Source organism: Paroedura picta, chromosome 7 (genome assembly GCF_049243985.1).
Source record: "Paroedura picta isolate Pp20150507F chromosome 7, Ppicta_v3.0, whole genome shotgun sequence".
Classification (NCBI taxonomy): Eukaryota; Metazoa; Chordata; class Lepidosauria; order Squamata; family Gekkonidae; genus Paroedura; species Paroedura picta.
Genome location: NC_135375.1, coordinates 44,675,388 through 44,695,398, shown reverse-complemented (window position 1 = coordinate 44,695,398; position 20,011 = coordinate 44,675,388). Strand labels below are relative to the sequence as shown.

The 20,011-nt window shown below is 43.1% G+C and overlaps 1 protein-coding gene across 3 annotated transcripts in view; it reads right to left on the bottom strand.

Moving 5' to 3' along the window:
- Positions 1-1,302: 1,302 nt before the first annotated feature.
- The window catches only part of RGMB (repulsive guidance molecule BMP co-receptor b), a 32,820-nt gene continuing 14,111 nt past the window's right edge, over positions 1,303-20,011 (bottom strand). For all 3 annotated transcript variants that reach the window (XM_077347687.1, XM_077347686.1, XM_077347688.1), the window contains 2 exons: positions 19,388-19,896; positions 1,303-5,804 (listed from right to left, as the gene is read on the bottom strand). In XM_077347687.1, coding sequence (XP_077203802.1) covers positions 5,142-5,804; positions 19,388-19,896 — 1,172 coding nt within the window. In that variant the 3' untranslated portion in view covers positions 1,303-5,141. The remainder of the gene's footprint in view (positions 5,805-19,387; positions 19,897-20,011) is intronic.

Below are 20,011 nucleotides of genomic sequence, written 5' to 3'. Positions count from 1 at the left end.
AGAGTTGTATTTACCTGTAACTTCTGTTCATCAGTGTCTTCTCTGCAGACACAAATGACCTCCCCCCCTGGCCTGCCATAAGCTCCCATAGGACCTATTGTGCTAGAGAGGGTTTGCAACAGCGTACTAACTGAGGGAAGGGGGCACTTGATGTCAGGTTGTGCATGCCCTCTCTGGAGTTTATGCTTGAAAAAAAATGTTTGTGGCAGGCTTGTACAAGGGCTGTCCCAATGCGCATCTGCACACAAGACATTGATGAGCAAATCACAGGTAAGAGAAACTTTCATTTCCTTTCCCTTGCTAACATATAAAGCTACCTACTGGTCCATCAGAATGACTGTTGTCTATTGAGTGGCAGTGGGTTTCATAGAGGTCTTTCACATCACTATCAGATCCTTTTAACTGGAGATGCTGAGGATTGACACTGGGACATTCTTCATGCAAGTGGTTATTGATCATTCTAATCACTCACTGGGTGTTCCTTTTGTTTGTCCTGAATCTTCTGCCCATCATTTTTACTGGATGTCCTGAGATTCTAGTATTTTGAGTGGAAGAAAGTTGTCTCAGTTCCCTTTCTATACTGTGCATCATTTTATACATCTTTCATGTGCCCCTCCCTGAGTCACCTCTTTTCTATCCCCCAATCATCCCTTGTCTAACCATAATGCCCTAGATTCTTCAGCCAGAAGTACTTTAAAATTTATTTTTATTCATCCTTCTGAGTAGCAAACATTACTGCTTGAATTCTGCTATTCTGTACCCAAGACTCGGATTCACATTGTTTCCGTAACACTTTATGCCATTATAGCATAGATATATGGTGGTACTTCCATACCTTTCAGTGGAACATGCTAAAAAGTTCATCTCCTAAAACTGTGCACAACTGCAGGTAAGGAAGATTTCCCTTTGAACTCTGCAAACAGAAATAAGACAAACTAAGCCTGCCCATGTTTGAAAAGGCCGTCATTTGCAGGCAGGAGGTTCAATTCAACATGGCCCCTTTAGCTTAGGGACCTGTGAAACAGCATAAAGTAATCATGTGAATGCAGAAGTGAAACTGCTGTCTTCCAAGGATTGCCATCACACTAATGTGGACTCCGATGGTTCCTGCTGCCACTTACCCTGCATGATTCCACATTGTAGCTTTTGACAACTTGCAAGAACCAAAAGGTTTCTAGCATAAATATATATATTTATATTGAGGTCCAGCAAGCAATTCAGCTTGTGTAAAGTGCATTCCCACCGGCCTTCCTGCTGTTGTACACAAGCATCCACCAGGGGTCAGTAATAGCACATCAAACATTCCACAGCATGGTATGTAACTTTATTCTTCTATCATAATAATTTAAAGTATTTATACACCGCACAGTCACTTTTTAAAAAACACATACTTAAAAGTTTATCCATGAACCACATCTAAAAGGGCTTTGCAAAAGACTGGGCACACTGTGGGGATTTTCAAGCATAAAAATAAGTTCGAAGCCTTCTAAGAGACAGCCATTTGGAGTGTCTGTGAAAACCAGTGTTCCCTCTAAGTGTAAGCTTCCCCCAGAGACCTTTCACTAGCTTCAAAATATCCATATGTTTGGCATTAACTAAAGCTCTCTTGGCTGTGGTAGACTTAAACGCCAACATGTGCAAATAACATTTTCTCTTAAAATCCCACAGCAGGAACAACAGAATTTGAGAGAGAGACCCACACTCTAGGCATGCTGACATTTCTGAAATATTACTTATCTCTGGGCTTCATGATTTAGATATTGGAGTACATATATACTCACAAGGCTTGGGAACACAGGAAATTAGTTAGCACAGAGCTGTTATCAGGGAGCTCACGTTGCAGTTGCAACTCTAGGCTTGTCTACAGACTTCGACCACAAATACCTTTCCACTTGGCACACAAACTGGTAAAATTCATCTACCCTAAAACTAACATGTTTTTATCCATACAAGATGGGAGCACGGGGGAGGTTTTTTTTTGTCATGCTCCAAATTCTATGCTACCTTATCTAACAGTAAATCAAAGGACTTATTTCAAGATTGCATACATTGATTCAACAAGGATACCGAGACAGCAAGTATTGAGATGCAGTATACTCTAATCTTGCATTCTGCCCAGAAATTTCACCTGTACCTTCCAGCTGAAGCATTAAAGAGCATGCAAGCATTGCCTTGAGGGTCACTGTTAAAATGATCCACATTATCATTAAATGTGTCACTTGGGTTAGGCTGTGGTGTGTTGCCACGCTGGTCTGAAGCAGCAGAACGAAGTCTGACTCCAAGGGAACCTTTAAAACAAAGTTTCATTCAAGGTATGAGCTTTTGCGTGCGAGCACATTTCTTCAGATTATTGCACATCAAAGGTTATACCCAGAATTGAACTTTGTTGTTCCTAAATGGGTCACTGGACTCAGACTTTATTCTATGTATTAGATCAGCCATTCTCAAGGGCCATATGGCCCTCTGGGGGACCCTGGCATATTTGAAGGAGGCCACAAGGTTTATGAAGAAGAGTTGGTTTTTACATGCCGCTTTCTCTACCTGAAGGGGTCTCAAAGCGACTTACATTCGCCTTCCCTTTCCTCTCCCCACAACAGACACCCTGTGAGGTAGGTGAGACAGAGAGAGCCCTGACATTACTGCTCGTCAGAACAGCTTTATCAGGGAGATCCTGATAATTGAATCAATTAAATTGTCTCATATGACATCATTTTTAGAAAGTTTGTCATGGGAAAGAAAAAGAAGAGTTGGTTTCTATACCCTGCTTTTCACTACCTGAAGGAGTCTCAAAGCAGCTTACAATCACCCTCCCTTCTTTTCCCCACAAGGCACCCTGTGAGGCAGGTGTGGCTGAGAGAGCTCCAAGAAAAGTTACTCTGTAAGTACAGCTTCTGACTAGCCCAAGGTCACCCAGCTGGCTGCCTGTGGAGGAGTGAGGAATCAAACCTGCTAGTTAGAAGCCACTGCTCTTAAACATTACACCAAGAAATCATGTTTGGTTGATTGCTGATTCAGCAAGGTAGTTTCCGTGAAAAAATCCAGGAACAGGATATCATTACAAGAGGTGACTTCCGACTGTCATTGTCTAATTTGGAACCTGATATCAAGTAATTTGTAGAAAGGCACCAAGTTCAAGGATCGTGATAGGCCCGATAAATGTTTAAACTTTAATTTCCAACCATCTTTTAAAAAGTTTTTCCAGTATACTGGAACATTCAAATTTTCTTGGTGTTCAAAAACAAAGAGTTTTCTATCTGTGCCACAGGATATCCTTGTTTGACAGGGGTCCTGGAACCTGAGAAAAGCTCCTAAAAGAACAGTGGCCAATAAAGGTTGAGAATGGCTGTGCTAGACTATTACCTATTTTTCCTGATGGCCTCTCAGACCTACAAGAAAGGTCCATATTTCAGATGGGTGCTATGAAATAAAGGCTTACCTCAAACCACCAATACAGCCGACAGCTATACCAAGTCCTACTAGCCCGGTCTTAACAAGAGTTACTACCAAAGCGTATGCTTTAGTAACTGGCATCAATTAAAAGGATCTTGAGGTGGGGGGAAATTCCATCAAATCAACCAAAGTAGGTTAAGCTGGACCAAATATATATTCATAAAATGGTGCCTTTCTATATAGATGCATTAGGAAGAATGGAAGTTGAAATAGTACACTTAGCCGTTGTCTCAGCTACTCTCATCATCTGTGGAGTTCACCACCATGACCCTCCAAATTCTGCAGCCAGAATTAACATTCAGCATAGCACTGACATTCCTCCTCTCAGGGGATCTCCAGTATGTCAAAGGAAAGCACAGATTCCCCTTCCCCTCCAGGTATAATTAAGATCAAATGAAACCTGGCTCAGCTGGCGGGACACTTCCAGGTGTGGAGTAAACAAACCAAAAGGAGAACACTGCAACTCCTGTAATACATTGGGGGGCAGGGTAGAGATTTGTCAAAAAAACAAAACCACTGCAAGAATATGGTCTCCTTACACTGCACTCCTGAAACCTGCAGAAGATTGGAGTGAAACCAATGAGAGCAACCTAAATCCTGTCTTAGTAACTGCTTCCAGATGAAAGCCACTGTCCCTGTTCCAGCTACTAACATGTGCTGAACAGACTGCTGGCTTTCTAATTTCTTTGCCCGTCTCTTTAGACAAGAAAGATTAAAGCTTGAGAATAGAATTTAGAGGGCTTTTTTTTTTTTTGCTTTTTTTCCCTTTTAGATAGATTGAAAGTTTCCACATTTTGGAAGGGGATGGGGGAGAAACCAACCTGTATCAGCCTGACAGGGTCTACCACTATTGCAACGGTACACATTTAATACAAACCACTTGAAGACAATCATGTTTATATATAATTCTATCAGAGATGGAATCCAAAACCATATTAAACTTGGCTCACACTCATGTACACTAGATGATTTTTTTACATACATGTGCCCTTCATTATCAAATATAAGACTTATGCCTTTTGTACTTGTGTATTATAACCAAAATACAAATTGTCACACAGAAGTGGTCCTTAGAGGGTTTTTTTTTAAAGAAAGCAAAGACCATCTGCATCAGGAACAAACAAGATGCAGCTATGAATGATCAAATTAGGAGGAACAATGCAAATTATTTTTGTTCCTATGAAGAAAAAAAGGCTACATGCCTAGGGCCCAAAGGAAGAACCAATTCTTCTTGGACCTATTCCCATTCAGTTTCTTGCATTACCTTAACTGATCCAGGAAAAGGTCAAGATAGTAGGAAAAGCTCTCAGAAGAGATCCTAAACATGTTAGTTAAGCTAAGTAATACTTAGAGGGAGCACTGGGTATGATATATGTACATGTGAATATATGCTTTACATGTTACCTAGATACACATAAATATTTAATATATAAAAAATAAAGTGCTTTCTATTGGGTCCTGATGAAAGGACAATATAAAATATTTCACCAACTGCAAAGCAAAAAAAATTATTACAATCAAAAGAATATTACATCCAACATACATGAAAAAGGTAACAATATTTACATTCTGCTGGGTGTCCCAAGACAAAAAGCATCCCTTCATATACATGGTATATACATTATATACTCTTTACTCAATATATTATGACAATATATATTTTAAAACCTTTGTTCTTGACAAAAAAACCCCTACAAAAACACAACAAGCATCAAACACACAAGTCCAAGACTACGAGACCACTCATTCCCTTGGCTGACGCACCCATTGCTGGGGAAGATATGCCACCGCTCTTTCCTGGGGTGCAGTGCCTCAACATCCTGCAAGGCACTATGAGCAGCTGCTGTGAAATTGGCATCCCCTGTGGTGAGCAAATCAAACACACAAGAGTGAAAATAGATGTCCTTCACCAGCATCTTCTCATGGCATTTGGTGGAAGCATTCTCCAGTGTGTACATATTCCGGGTCTGACTCAATGCCCCATGTGTGAGGGCCTGCGCCATCACTGGCAAAGGCAGATGTCCACTGTTATCAATGCGTTCACTTGATGGGCAGCCATTCACACAAAGCTGTAGGTCCTGGCTCTCTTCATAAGCCATGACTAGCTCTTCCGGCATGCGTATGGCTAGTGTTAAGTAACGCCCTAGCTGGCGCACAAATACTGTGGTCCCAATGTATTTGGCATGCATTTCCACATATCTGCCACTCACTCTCTCCACAATGCGCAAGCTCTTGGTGTCACCATCGCCACCATTCGTTGTGCCATCTACAAAAGCTGCTGGCAAGTCATCAGTCACTGCCTGATATACCTTCTGATCAGTACAGTCTTGGTAAGATTTAAAGATAATGGTTATCTGTAGGGCAGAAAAGGGCAGAGAATGGAGTTAGAACAACAGTATGGATCACAGCTCTTACATTAGAGAATTCTCCTGATACCTAACTTATTGTCCAATGCTAGAATTAAACCCTTCTGCATTCAGGAGCAATAAACCACTGAATACCTGTGTCAGGAGGCAACAGCAGAGAAAGGCCTTGCATTTTATGGCCTATTTGGCCCTCCAAGGTAACTGGACTAGATGGATCATGGCTGGATCCAGCAGGGCTCTTACATTCTTAAATTCAATATCTGCTAAGGTGTAACTAGTAAAACAAAGCAGCAAAAATAATGCACTCAGACCAATGTCTAGAAATTAAAAAAAACAAAACGTATACATTGCATGTTCACAAGATTATCTAGTACTCTGCAACATATACCTCCAAGATTTGAAAAGTCGATATAGGAGACTTTCCAGGTTGACTATTTTCAGTTTAGTTGCCACTTAACCAACTATGCAAAGATAGAAGCACATTCACGTTCAAAAATTATTTTACCATACAGAGTAACATTATTTTCAAACAGCATGAAAGCGACCCTGTATTACAAGAGAACATCACACCAATATGGCCACAGGAAAGTATACCCAACATGTTCAGGCTTGGTTCTAAGCCTGTTGAGATGAAATGACGTCACATTCTGAGGATACCAGCTGCTCATGTGCTGAGCAATTGCAGCTATTGCATGGAAGTATTCCTGAATAATACAAATCCCCCATTTTACTGTAAAAGCACTTACCTTGGAAAAGTAGGTTTAAACTAGCATTTTGGCTTAGACAGTAATGGGATAAAATAAATTTATTCACAAATTCATATGCGCAGTTTCAACATCTCTCCCCTCTTCACGAGCTATACACAGTAGTAGGTAGGAGGCTCCTTACCATTCATGGGGGGGGGGCAGGGAGGATTGGCAAGAGTAGTACTGAAGCAACACTGTACCTCAATCCAAGCCACTTTTCAGCCAAGCAGGCACTGTTTTTAATGCCATGAAGCCAACCTTACGACAGCCATCAGGCCACAGAAACTTTCAAAACTAATGGTCTCCAAACAGAGGAGGCCCGTTAAATGCATTCCCATAAAAATGCAAATCATGTAGGTGTTACTGCCTTGCATATTCTTAATACATTGCAACACTGCTCAGGTGTCCACATACAGAGTGGCAGGACATCATCCCTAGTACTAACTGATCTTTAGCCAAAAAGAAGATACCAGCTTGTTCTCAAGAAGTTACTCTTGTTCTGACCTTCTTGCAGTGGGCATGATTGACACAATTGTTTTTAGTGTACAGTTTAAGTTTTAATATTATATTTAATATTTATTATGCATGTGTTGTAAATTAATGTTGGAAGCTGCCCTGACTCAGTATGATGGGAGGGGTGTGGCGTAAATGGGAAAATAAATACATAATAAACGGCATAGTATTTTTATCCCTGTATATTCAAGCCTTAACTCTGGGTTTCCCAGCTATGGTTGCATATGGTACCACAGCATGGGCGCTTTCAAAATGGTGACAGTTTTACAACAAAATACAACAGTTTTACAGATAGAAGGCCCAAAGCTTCAACTGGCGTATCAGACTTTGCATGCTAGAGGAGTTGGCCCTGTGAACCCCCCCCCCAACTTTCTGTAATGTCATCCTTTCCTAAAGAGTCAGCTTTTTGCAACCATGGTCATTATCAGCCCCACTAGTGTTCCAGTCCAAAAACTATGCTGATTGGAAATGAATGAGGAACTCATACATTACAGGAGCACCTCTATCATTTAAGACCTTTTATTTAAAACATTACGTTGCTTCATAGGAAACCTTATTTTTAAATTATTGTGCAGTGGCATAGCAGAAACCTCATTTAAGTTACCTCCTACAAACCTGTACAGGAGACATGATGAAAAAGAACAGACCCTCTAACTTGTATGTTAACAAGGCTGAATAATTCTTTAATTGCCGCTGTCACCCTAGGCACATGGCAATGCTAAGCAGTCTTGCCAACCCTTGGCCCATAACACCTGGCACTGCCTGGCCCTCCCCCACCCACGTGCTGCTTTCTCTAGCACCAGCCCTCCTCCCAACCCACCCACCCACCCAAATAAGCCTCATTATTTCAGCTCCACAGGCTCCCAGTGGTGCAGTCTGACTGGAATTTTCCAACAGTTTCCTTAGTTTAATCACTCAGACAGCTAACTCAGGACCAGCTGCAGTTAAGCAATCTGTTAAAAGCATCGCCATGGGCCACAGCTGGGACTGCCGGACTTTGAGGGGGGAAAATTTACTTATATGTCCTTTAGCTTTCAGCAGAGCTCGACCCCTTTATTCTACAGGATAAAACTGCAATGCCTCTTTAGAATCAATCATGTGAGGGTTACAAGACTAAACTGAGCCTGAGGGAAGATATTCTGGAAGTTGCCTCACAAGCAATTTGTTGTGAAGATAGCCCCCCACACACACACACACTTAAAGAGAGAAAGGCTTGACATGTGGTCAACGGATAGATCTAGTAGTACTAAACAACAAAACTGTGTGATGCTGGAACCACTCTGAAGGCACACAAGTGCCACTCAGCCATGGAAAAATTATTTGATAGCCCAGCTGAAATAGCAGTTCTGTGAAAGTCGGGTCACATCTAAGCAAGAGATTAACTGTACAAATGACTCCTAATGAGACACAGAACTCTCCCCCTCCCCTTCTCTTCCCCGCAGCTGGGCTGTCTTTACTTTGCAAGTGCAATAAACCTGACACTGTCCATGATGAAGAGGAACATTTCTGCAAGAAACATTCTCTTCAGCTTCCCCTGAGTGGTTTCTCCAGTTCTGTCAATTAGCCAGCTAGCTCCATCACCGGAAGGATCTGTGGTTAGAGGCTTCAGAGCCAGGACTTTTTTTTTAAGCAAAACCAAAAGCTATATGCTTCGTTACCCCCAATGATAGGTTTTTTTTTTTTAAGTCAGAAAGGGAAGAAGAGGACCGTGTCTTCTGTTGGGATTCTGCTTGCTCATAATGCACAAGTTAAATGCAAAGCAAGCACAAACCTGAATAAGGCCCTGGGTGATGGATGATGCAATAAAGCACTCCTTTTAAGGCCCCCAAATCCTAATCTTGTGCCAGATTGCTCAATAAAGACAACACTACAGTTCTCCCGAGCTAGGTGAGAATTTGATTATCAAAGTGAGCTGCCAATGGGAAAGACGACACCAAGGATCAGCAAAGGATCAAGCCCACAAAAGGCCATCTAACACTAACGTGTTTGCCTTCTTGTTGCTCGAAGCGCTGCTCTTCTATACAGACTACAAATATGCTATTAAAATGCAATGAACTTCCCAAGACTAGTATTAAGTGAAGTAGAAAAAAAAAACCCTGGATGCATTATGCAAGACAAATTTTAAAAGCCACCACTCAACTTCCTTTGCCAACAATAATGCAGTACTATGTCAAGCGTGCCAGCACTGCCAGTTAAGGGAGCGTTCGGCCTTTAGCACAGCCCTAATTGTTTTCAGTGAGCTGCAAGGAGGAAGAACTGTTTGCTTGGCCTGGTGGCAGAGAGGAGTTTTTCAAAGCTTGTCACTTTTCAGCATGCCAAAGAACAAATGCTGTTTTTCTAACATGTAGCTTCTTAGCAGTTCATCACAGAACTTCTGTGGCTTTATACCCATGACATGAAATTGTGATCGTCAGAAAGCAAAAGCTTTTAACCTCCCTGTCAGTCAAACTGCTACACCTGCACTCAACAGGGGCCATAGCTGCATGTTCAACCAAATCATGGGGATACAGGGATAATATCTGTATGTGTGTTTCTTAAAACCTTAACAACTAAAATGGTTAAACCAACCATCATCAGACACTAATAACAGTGGTAGTGAATAATCAAGAGTAGTAGTGTGAATGTTGATCACTAGTGCTGGTCCCTTGTCCTCAGTGATATCATGACCATGAGAAAAACATATCCCCTTACAGGAATCTTACTTAAGTTTGTTGTTTTGCTACCTATCCTAGCAATGCCACAGATTTTGTAAGATACCCCTTTTTCCCAAGGCCCACGTTTAGCCACATAATGTATCCATTAGGACAGGGGTGACCAAACTGTGGCTGTCCAGAGGTCCATGGACGACAATTACTAACTCTAGACCTTCAGAACTTTGAGTGTGGGTGGTGAGACCAATCCAAAATGGCTACCTCAGGAGGTGGAGCCCAATGCTATACCCCCCCCCCCCTTACTGCCAAATAGCAGCATGGCAACTACACTGAACACAGACAACTGCCTTATTTAGAGTCCAGCCATAGTTCTGTCAAGGTTGACACTGTCTTTGGTTTGGTTCAACCACTGGAAAGATGCAAATCTGGAGAAGCAGAGGGTAGGCTCCTGAACACCCATCTCCCCTCATGTAACACCCTGGACTCTGAGACTTGCACACTGCTCCCTCCCTGCTATTCAGAAAAAGCTCACAGCAAGTTGTTCATGCCTGAAGGAGGAAAGGAAGCACATATCTAAGGAATGCTTACCAGTCTTCCTGATTCTCCAGTGCAGGGGTGGCCAAACTGTACCTCTCTAGGTGCCCAAAGACTACAATCCCTATGAGCCACTACCAGCATGCTCTGGCAGGGGCTCATGGGAATTGTAGTCCATGGACATCTGGAGAACTAGAGTTTGACCATCCCGGCTAAAAATGAGGGTAGCCACTAGCAAGTCTGCCTCACCAACTTTTATGGAGCCCATGGTGCTCACAGGCACCACACTGGGGACTCCTGCTATGGATGGAGCTATTATGTATGTATCTTGCAATTACAATTACAGATAAAAGGAAGCATGATGTTGGTTCTTAGGTATTCCCTCAGGAAAACCTTCTGCAAACTCCATGCTGGGCTAATGTGTTGATTACTACCCTTTACAAGGTTCCCACACACCACCTTCTACCCTTCAGTATGTTCACAGGCATGTGTCTCTGTACCTCCAAACATCATCTGCATTGCTTACTTGTTTCTCTGACCTAATCCATAAACTGCAATAACTTATTCTGGCACATCTGCTCTGTACCACACCATTTATTATTAATAGATAGTATTGCTATGCATTTAAAACATCAATGCCTTTGTTAAACATCTTAGCTTTCCCTCACTCCACTTCTACCAACTCTTCCTTCCAAACTACTTTGTCTCTGCTCATTTATTTTTAATACTTCCATTCCACTTGATTCTCCATGCTCACCAGTAAAGTACACCAGATATAAATCCTTATCTCCAGGGGCAGGGGTAGAACACAGGTGTCCATGTTGCAAGGTAACATACAAATCTATGTTTTATATGCTCTGGACAACCTAATCCACTGTCTGTCTACCACTGCCATTAAGCAGTTCTAAAACATATTTGCAGGCACATTCCACTGTAGTCCAGCTGGATCAAGTTCTCACACGGACTCTGAATTCCATTTCCTGGTCTGCCCTGAATAGTATTTGGATGCGGGACCTCTCCAAGGAATACCTGGGTTATGATTCAGAGACCAGCAATGGCAAACCACATCTGAACATCACTTACCTTGAAAACCTGTGGCAGCCTTTTCCAACTGTTTGACTATAGAGGAACCCCTGAAATATTTTTCAAGCTTTGAAAACCCCAAATATGGCGAAATCGGCACAGAAGTATGATGATGATCAGCCTATCAATCAATCACCATTTCCAATGTAGGTAAAGAGAAGGCCTATAGAGCAGCGGTCCCCAACCTTTATTAGGCTGGGGACCGGCAGGGCATCGGGCCGCGCCCGCGCGGGCCACACCCACGCTTCGGGCCGCGCCCGCGCATCGGGCCGCGCGGGCGCGGCCTGGACGGGCGCAGCCCGGCCCTGATTCCCTCTTCCCGCCCTCCCGCAGTAAGTAGCTTCCCGGGCCGCAAGCTTGCGGCCTGGGAAGTTTTTTACTGCGGGGGGGGGGCGGGGAGAGGGAGCTGCGGCCCGGCGCCGGGCCGTGGCCCGCAGGTTGGGGACCACTGCTATAGAGCAACAGGGGAAGTGGACTCCAGTGATGTCTAGTGATCATCTGAATTTCTGGGAAAGGCTGCATAATACCTGGAGAGCTCTCGTATAACCCAAGGTTCCCCAGAAACCTGGCTGAGAATCCCTGCCCTACAGGATTGCCAAGTCAGCTGTGACCTGACAGCAAAGTTGCCGTTTCATCTTTCCCAAATTCTCTACCACAATTACAGCAGCTAAGCCAAGGGCAACTAACTGGGCTCTTAAATGCTTAGCTATTTCCTTATAAGAAAATCATGGCTAAGAAGTCATTGTCTGGACCAGAGATTCCCAATCAGGGGTTCACAGATCCCTAGGGGTCTGCAGCCTTCCCCTTCATGCCTTAATGGACTTGGCCACAAGCTAGGAAACTGACCACCACTGCCTGGAAGGTTTAGTGGGTAAGCCATGGGTGTAAAAATCAAGGGAGGAGGTAGTCGGTTGTGGCATGGTATGGGGGTCCAGGCTAAGCTCTTGCCAGCTTGGTGTAGTGGTTAGGAGTGCAGACTTCTAATCTGGTGAGCTGGGTTTGATTCCCCGCTCCCCCACAAACAACCAGCTGGGTGACCTTGGGGTCACTACAGCACCAATAAAGCTGTTCTGACCAGGCAGTAATATCAGGGCTCTCTCAGCCCCACCTACCTCACAGGGTGTCTGTTGTGGGGAGAGGAAAGGGAAGGTGACTGTAAGCCACTTTGAGACTCCTTTGAGACCTCTTCTTCCTTTTCCTGGCCTACATGAGGAAGAGCCACTGTAGTAGTAGTACGGGTGGGGGGAGGGAGCAAAAGGAGGGTGAAGGGGCGGGTGGTGATGTAACTTCTGGTGATGTAACTTCTGGCACTGTAACATGGATGCATAGCCAGCTGACATCAACTCTGGGGGTCCTTGAAGCCTGAACTTTTATTTAAAGAGCTCTACCACAGTCAAAAAGTTAAAAAGGGTAGGTCTCTCTAGAACAATTCCTTTTTGCTAACATCACTGCCTTGCTGGCCACCACATCTTTAACATTCTTTCCCAAATAGTTATTGTATAAAATAAAGGAGGCAATACAAAAGAGGAATAATTGCACAAAGAGCGATGCAAATTCCTTTTAGTGGTATTTCCCGCATTGTGTCCTCAGACTTTTGCCAATGCAAGTTCTCTGTGCAAATCTAACTGACATACAAGCAAAATGCAATCTAAGAACAGGTCTGTTCACCTGGCATATCTATAGATCTTTTCAAAACACAGTGGTTGCACAGACTGCTGAATTAGCAGTTTGAATCAAAGGACAGGACACTAGTCAGTATTTCTGCTTCTTGCATTTTCTGATACAGAAGTGCAACTGTGTTTAATGGCACCGTGTGTGTGTGGGGGGAGGGGGTCAGGATCTATCAATATACCAAACAGAATGAGTGTGATCAGTATTTAATAGCACCCAAGATAGATTATTCAAGTTTTTGAGAAGAAGTGGGCAAGTGAGAAGAGAAACAAGATCCCACAAACAAAATGCAGTGATTTATTGTACACAGGTGCAAGCAGTTAAAAAATAGCAGCCAGCAATTCAAGGGACACTGTGAAACTAGACAACCCTTTCCTTTGCTCCCAGTTTCCACTTAGAGGAACTGAAACCTCATAATACAGACAAAGACATCACTACCAGCCTAAAGGTTAATATTATTTCATTAGCCTGTCACTGAGGAAAGTCCCTTAATGTGCAAACACCTGGCCAAGGATGCAAATATAACATTAGCTGTTTAGGATATTTCAAAAGGATCCAGCCAATGTCAAATAACACTGCCAAAGCCATGCTGATCGGTGTTCTCTGCGGACCGTGAGGCACCAAGGAACACATGAAGCTGCCATACAGTAAAGCAGACTCTGCTGGTCCATCAAAAGCAGTACGTCCTACTCAAACGGGCAGGGACTAGGCAGGGTTTCAGGTTGAGGTCTTTCATATCACCTACTACTGAATCCTTTTAAAACTGGATATGCCAGACCTGAACCTGGGCCCTTCGCATTCTACCACTAGGACACAACCCCTTCAAGAGGGTCTCTACCAAGGGAAGGTCCAAACAGCCAAGGGGCCAACCCCTTAATTCTCTAGGCTCAGAGCTCACTTCTCAGTTGATGGAATTAATCTCTGGGATGAAGACCCCCTAAACTCAGCCCCTCCTTGTTTTCTATACCTTACATATTAAGCAGAATTGGGCCTTTGGCTACATCTCTGCCTCTGGACCTCACTTGACTATTTGCCTGGATTTACCTCTGCACCTGTTGTTAGCATCACAGTGTTGGTAACCAAGAGACTCAGGGCCCCTTCTGTTGTATCCTACAGGTTCTCATGCTTCCAAGAAGCTGCCAGATTCAAACCTGCCAAAGCGATCACTTAGTGAGTAGGCGGTTCCTGGCATGCAGGGCAGAGCTAGTCAGCAAGAATGACTTGGTGTTTGGCAAGAACAAGGTAAGGCTTTTGTTACAGGAGTGCAAGTCAATGCTTGCTCTCGTCAAGGGACTGGATTGGATTAAGGGGCTGCAAAGCCAGTCTGATGGCACTGTACTTATACACAAGGCATTCTCATGGATGGGCTCTTTCCCCTCTTGTGCTTCCACCTTGAAGCACAAACCTGACTTTGTGCATATTTCATCAAAGCTCTGTGGCATTCATGTGCTAGTTTTCAGTTCAATGGGGTGGGAGAATCTAAGTCATTTCAATCATGTTTCACTCAACAAAAGATGTTGAATTCTGGGCCTTTGTAAACAGGAATACTAAAATCAATGCTGCACACCTAAGAAGTTTAACATGGGTTTACAGGTCCAGAACTAGTTTATGACCCTGCTTAGAATGTTAGCTGGATTGATTACTCAAAAGAGGTAATGCAACGTATCAGAAGCAAAGATTTTTAAAAAGGACAGTACAACAATTCCGAGAAAAGTGACAAATTCTAGAATATGAACTTGATTGTCCCCATCACCTTACAGTTAATTTTCAAAACCTTGTTTCTTTAGTCATGCATGGCCATTTCATTGGGTTCTGCCACCCCTCCTCTCTCTACATCCTGCTTCCACAAAGTCAGATGTCACAAAAGATGCAAATACAGAGGGAATAATTCACTTAGTAGACAATACTGTAGATGTCTCATCCAACAATTGTGGCATCTCTTCCTTAGGAATACATACAGGGTTAGATTTTAAAAAAATCACTAGAGATCCACAACATTTAAGGCATTCTACCTGTTACCATCTATTTTTAACTCAGCACTTGCCGTCTGAATGAATGCCTTGTACGTTTTTATCTCACCTTGCCTCCAAGGGTCTCAAATGGCATCCATGTTTCCCCTTTCTAATCTTGTCCTCACAACAACTGGCTCAAGGTCACTCAGAAAGTTTCATGGCAGCGAAAGAGATTTGAACACAGATCCTCAAATGCTGGTCTAACACTGACTGCTATACAAGACTGGTTCGCCAGCAAGATCACTCGAATCAAAATAAGCAGCTCACTCAGGGCTCCCTTTTATCAAAGTTTGTCACATTAAGAAGGTTGGAAGGTTCTGTATACCATACTGAAATCTCACTGGGTCAAGGACAAGAGTAGTTGCTCTTGGATCTTGTTAGAAAGACCAACACAGCTACAGGAACTAAGGCACCTGGAACTTGCCATCACAGAGCAGATTTTCAAGGCTTTTGCAAAAGAAGTTTTATCAACAAGCTGCATGAATAAAATAGAAAAATAACCCAGAGGTAAACATGAGCAATCATGTATAGCCCTTTCCATCTAGCCTTGCAAAGTAAGTTTAACACCAAAGTCAAAGGCTTCATGTAACACATTAAAGCCTTCAAGGGTACATCCCGTCCAGCCGCCACCCCAGCAGCAGCAGCAGCATTGTTGTTTGAATTCCCACAAAGGTGCTATGACAAAAAGCTTTATTGCCTGGTAATGGAAGTAAAACCTCAGGGCTGGTGAAGCTTCCAGGAGGATTGCCAGGGCCAAGAAGCCTCTTTTCAGACCTCCTCCGGTGAAAGCCTCTTTACGCACATACCATTAGTTGCTTCTGCTCATTTTAACATCCCCCTGGATACAAACAATCCGATCAATCAGATCGTAAGGGAGATGACAGTATTCTTTTTCTCTTTCGCTGTCGTTAGGTGGAAGGGTGTCAAACACAGCACTTCCCCCACAGGTTTGTGGCTCTGGTGAGGATGAAATGCTACTCCACATAGCCAAAATTACTCATTAGGTATTCAATTTATTCCCAGGCAAGCCAATCACTTCAATCTTTGAAAAAACTGACACAATAAACATTACGTGCCACTGTTTGGTAACCGACTTAAAATGTCAAGATGTCATCCATAAAAGTTAACGTTATGATTACAAACAGCACTTTTAAAATGTTTCACACACCCTACAAATTCACTACTCAAATTGTGTCAGCTGCACACACACACACCATATCCTAGTAAAACAGCTGCATGAATTTGAGAAAGTGAGATGGCCGGATTCATATGGGCTAAGGGCCTCTTCCAAACATCATGCAGCAGCTGCACCCAAACACCTTCACCTACCTAGCAAAACTTCATAAACTAGATTGCTCATTTTAACTATGCGGCAAGCTATTTAGAAAAACAGAAGTCTTAGAAAGCTCTACACAAGGCATGAGCACTAAAATGGGAATGCAGAGAGAACGCTTTGCAGGCTACAATTTTAGACATGGACTACAGTGCAAAGATGTCCCACAGTTTGAGTTCTAGTGAGCCATTCAGTTTAGAAAACTTAATTCTGCAATTACTCAGCTTAGAACTTTTCTTGCTCTCTACTTGCTTTTGCACAACAATTAAACTTATAGACATCAAGATGTACTGGGGTTTATTTTTGAACAGAAAACTAAAGCCCAGATTCCAGACACTCACAATGCTGGGGAAAGTGATAACATTAAAAAAAAAAAACCTAGACTCAACAATTAAGTAGAATATTGATTCTTAGACAGTTGCCTGCAAGGAGATATCTAGAGCCAAATCTGTAATGTCTAACCATTAATAAAGCTGGTAAGAGGTGCTGGGAGGAGCTGGGACTCACTGCCTATCCACCTATCAGGTTGGCTGCCTTGGCTGCCCCATTCCTGATTTGCCATCTATCCAATAAGCAGCCAATCAGGAAGGATGTCCCACCTCTGGTCGCATCCCCTTCCAATTTCTTCTATCTGGAAGAAGTTCCAGCCCAGTAAGCAGGAGCTGGGAGGGAAGATGGAGGGCCTGGGATTGTGGGCCAGTGGGGGGGATGGGGGAGCCCCAGTGTTCCCCCCCCCACCTTAAAAAGCTCCACCAAGGCCTGCAGAGACCTCATTGGGCCTTTGGGGGTGTTGGGGGGAAAGGACTACCCCAAAGCGTTTGCCTCCTGATAAGGTCTGCTAAGGCCTCTCCATGCCTTAGCTGGCCTGCCCAGGTCAGGCGGTGTATGTGTGGAGGTGGGCCTAGCGCCCATTTTATCCAGAGATAAGTTATCTGGTAGTTATATAATATTATTCGTTTCTTCAAAATGCTTAACTTCCCCCTTTTAAAGGTAAGCCTCCCTTTTTGTCCTGATCACCTCTCCCCGATTTTTGTCTTTTGTTTCTCCTTCACTCAAAGCATTAGGGAAGTTAACAGCTTTTAAAAATGAAAGACATCTGGAAAACCTCTAAATCATCTAAACACAGACCTTCAAGGCCAGCTGCTGCTAACAGAATACAATACGGTCTCTCGTTGTTATATAAAATCTGGGTCACAGTCATATTTGAATTAAGATGTCATCCCGCTAACTAACAGATTTAACTAAAATCACTTTCAAATACAGTCACACAAACCATCCATTTTCCCCAAAATTTCCACTAACTGCAACCAAGCCTCCAATATAGCTGTTCTCTTTTAGACAAGAATATTCTCATACAAATAGGGTAGTGCTTTCAAACTTTTGAACCAAATGATTAAGTGTTGTTGTTTTAAAAATCTTTAGAATCTATGATTCTATGATTCTATCAGAATCTCCATGGTCCAGCAATAGATTTTCAATTTACAGAGTACTGCTGGATTTCTTAATAGTTAGATCATAACTAATCCGTGTTATGGTTATCTCAAATTTGTATAGAAAAAACCCTATGCAGGAACATCAAGGTCCATCTCTTTTCAGAATCCCAGTAAAGAGCAGATAGTACACCAGAATACTATTATCTACCTTCAGTTCACTCTTGATTTAGACCATGCACAATGAAATAGTTTTCCCTATGATACAATGCCTTCCAGAGTAACAGGAAAGAGTGCTTGCATTCTACACTCCCCCCCCCCAAACAAAAGATTTCATTAAGGTTCATATATACTAAGGCTACGAAAGATCAGGTCCCTCCCTGCAGAAGCCCACATGCCAGACATTTAGGCAAGGACTATCTTGCGGGGAGTGTTGTGTTGCTGTTACGGGGCATGGAGAGGGTGGGGGGAGGTTACAGAATTGGTTTGTTGCAGTTTTACTTAAGGATTTATTGTAAACTGCCACAAGCCAGCAGGGTCCAGGAATGGCAGTTAATAAAAACTAATATAAATAAATAAAAATAAATATATACTAACCATTACTCAACAAACCTCCAGCCCTCAAACTATCCACCCAAAGTTCTATACCTATCGAAGCTTCATGAAACCAAGCAAAAGAATGAATACCCTTCAGTGGTCTTGTAGACATCAAATCTAGAGAGTTGCTACACAATAGCCAACATGTGCTTGCTATTACCCCTCTATCCCCCAAGTATGTTCCCCACCCCAAAGTGTCATACCACCAGTCAAACTGGTAAGCCATAACCACTAGGGGTAGGGTGGCTGTCCGGGGTACACCACCTATCCATCGTATCAACAATGGAGTCCACAGTTATCAGGCAGTTATTATTGGGCCTTACCTTACATATATACTTCTACATATGCCAATGTGTATTGATGTATATGTATTGCCCCTCGATTTCCAGGATAGGAATTTACCATCTTTCACCCTGGTCACCCAATTATACCTATGCTTGAATCAGTTAGGTGGGAGTACAACTGTTGATTTTCTTTTTTATTCCTACGTACAGGTTTTATTGTAACCCCCTACTTTGTTAGCTGCCCTGAGACTTTTATGAGGGGCGGGATACAAATTAAATACTAAATAAATAAATAGAATTAAAATAGGGATACTAGCCTCCAGGTGGGATCCGGGATCCCCTGGAATTACAGTTCATCTACAGACTACAGAGATCAGTTAGCCTAGAGAAAGTTGCTGCTTTGAAGTGGAGACTCAATGGTATTATAGCCCATTGAAATCCTGGTCCTCCCCAGGCTCCATCCCTAAATCGCCAAGAGTTTTCCAGCCTGGCGACCTTACCTCCACCAGTGGCTAGAGGGTGTCCTGACCCTAGTTCAGAAACAGTCGAGTGCCAGTGTTTGGCATAGTAACCGAACAACTTTGTTGAGGGAACATAACTTTGTTGAATAGATATTTGAAAGCAACAAGAGGCTACCTGAGGCTTTCCTATAAACAGCATTTCTGAACTTTGAAACTATGTACACATTTTTTAAAGGGATGTGTGTGATGTGAGTACCTTGTTGGTTGCCGTAGCACTGGATCCTGGTACTACTGGCACATTTGTCACTTGCACGGACAAGTAGTTGTTGTCTATGAGAGGCCAGGCCCCTTCCACTTTACATGTCTGAAAGTGATCCCTAAAAGTCCGCAGATGTGGATCTCCAAACAAGCCACAGAAAAGGTAAGTTGGAGGCGTTTGCTCTCCTCCCCGATGGTCTCTGGCTCCCTGGCGGCCATTGTAATTACAAGGGTCATGGGTAACCTCAGGATTTGTAGAGGATGTTGGGCCGTCCTTGGAGCAGTTTCTCTGACTCATGAGATCGCTGATTCCCAGCACAGCAGAATGGTAGACCAGGTTTCCACGGCAGACTTTGGAATTGCGGTAGGTGCAAGCAGAATATGCACGCAGTGCTTTGCAGAATTCCAAATCAAAGCCATCAATGGCAGAGTTTAGGTGAGCAGTTAGTGATACAAAGTCCGTGGTGCACTTCTGGATTCGACATGGTGTTTGCGGTTGGCAATCTCCTAAACACAAGAAAAAGGAAGAAATGTCAGTCGGCAGAACAAACTTCTGTACGGCCCAAAAGAGCCTACCATTTTGAAATTAACCAAAGGTGGCCTCAAATGGCAAAACACACAC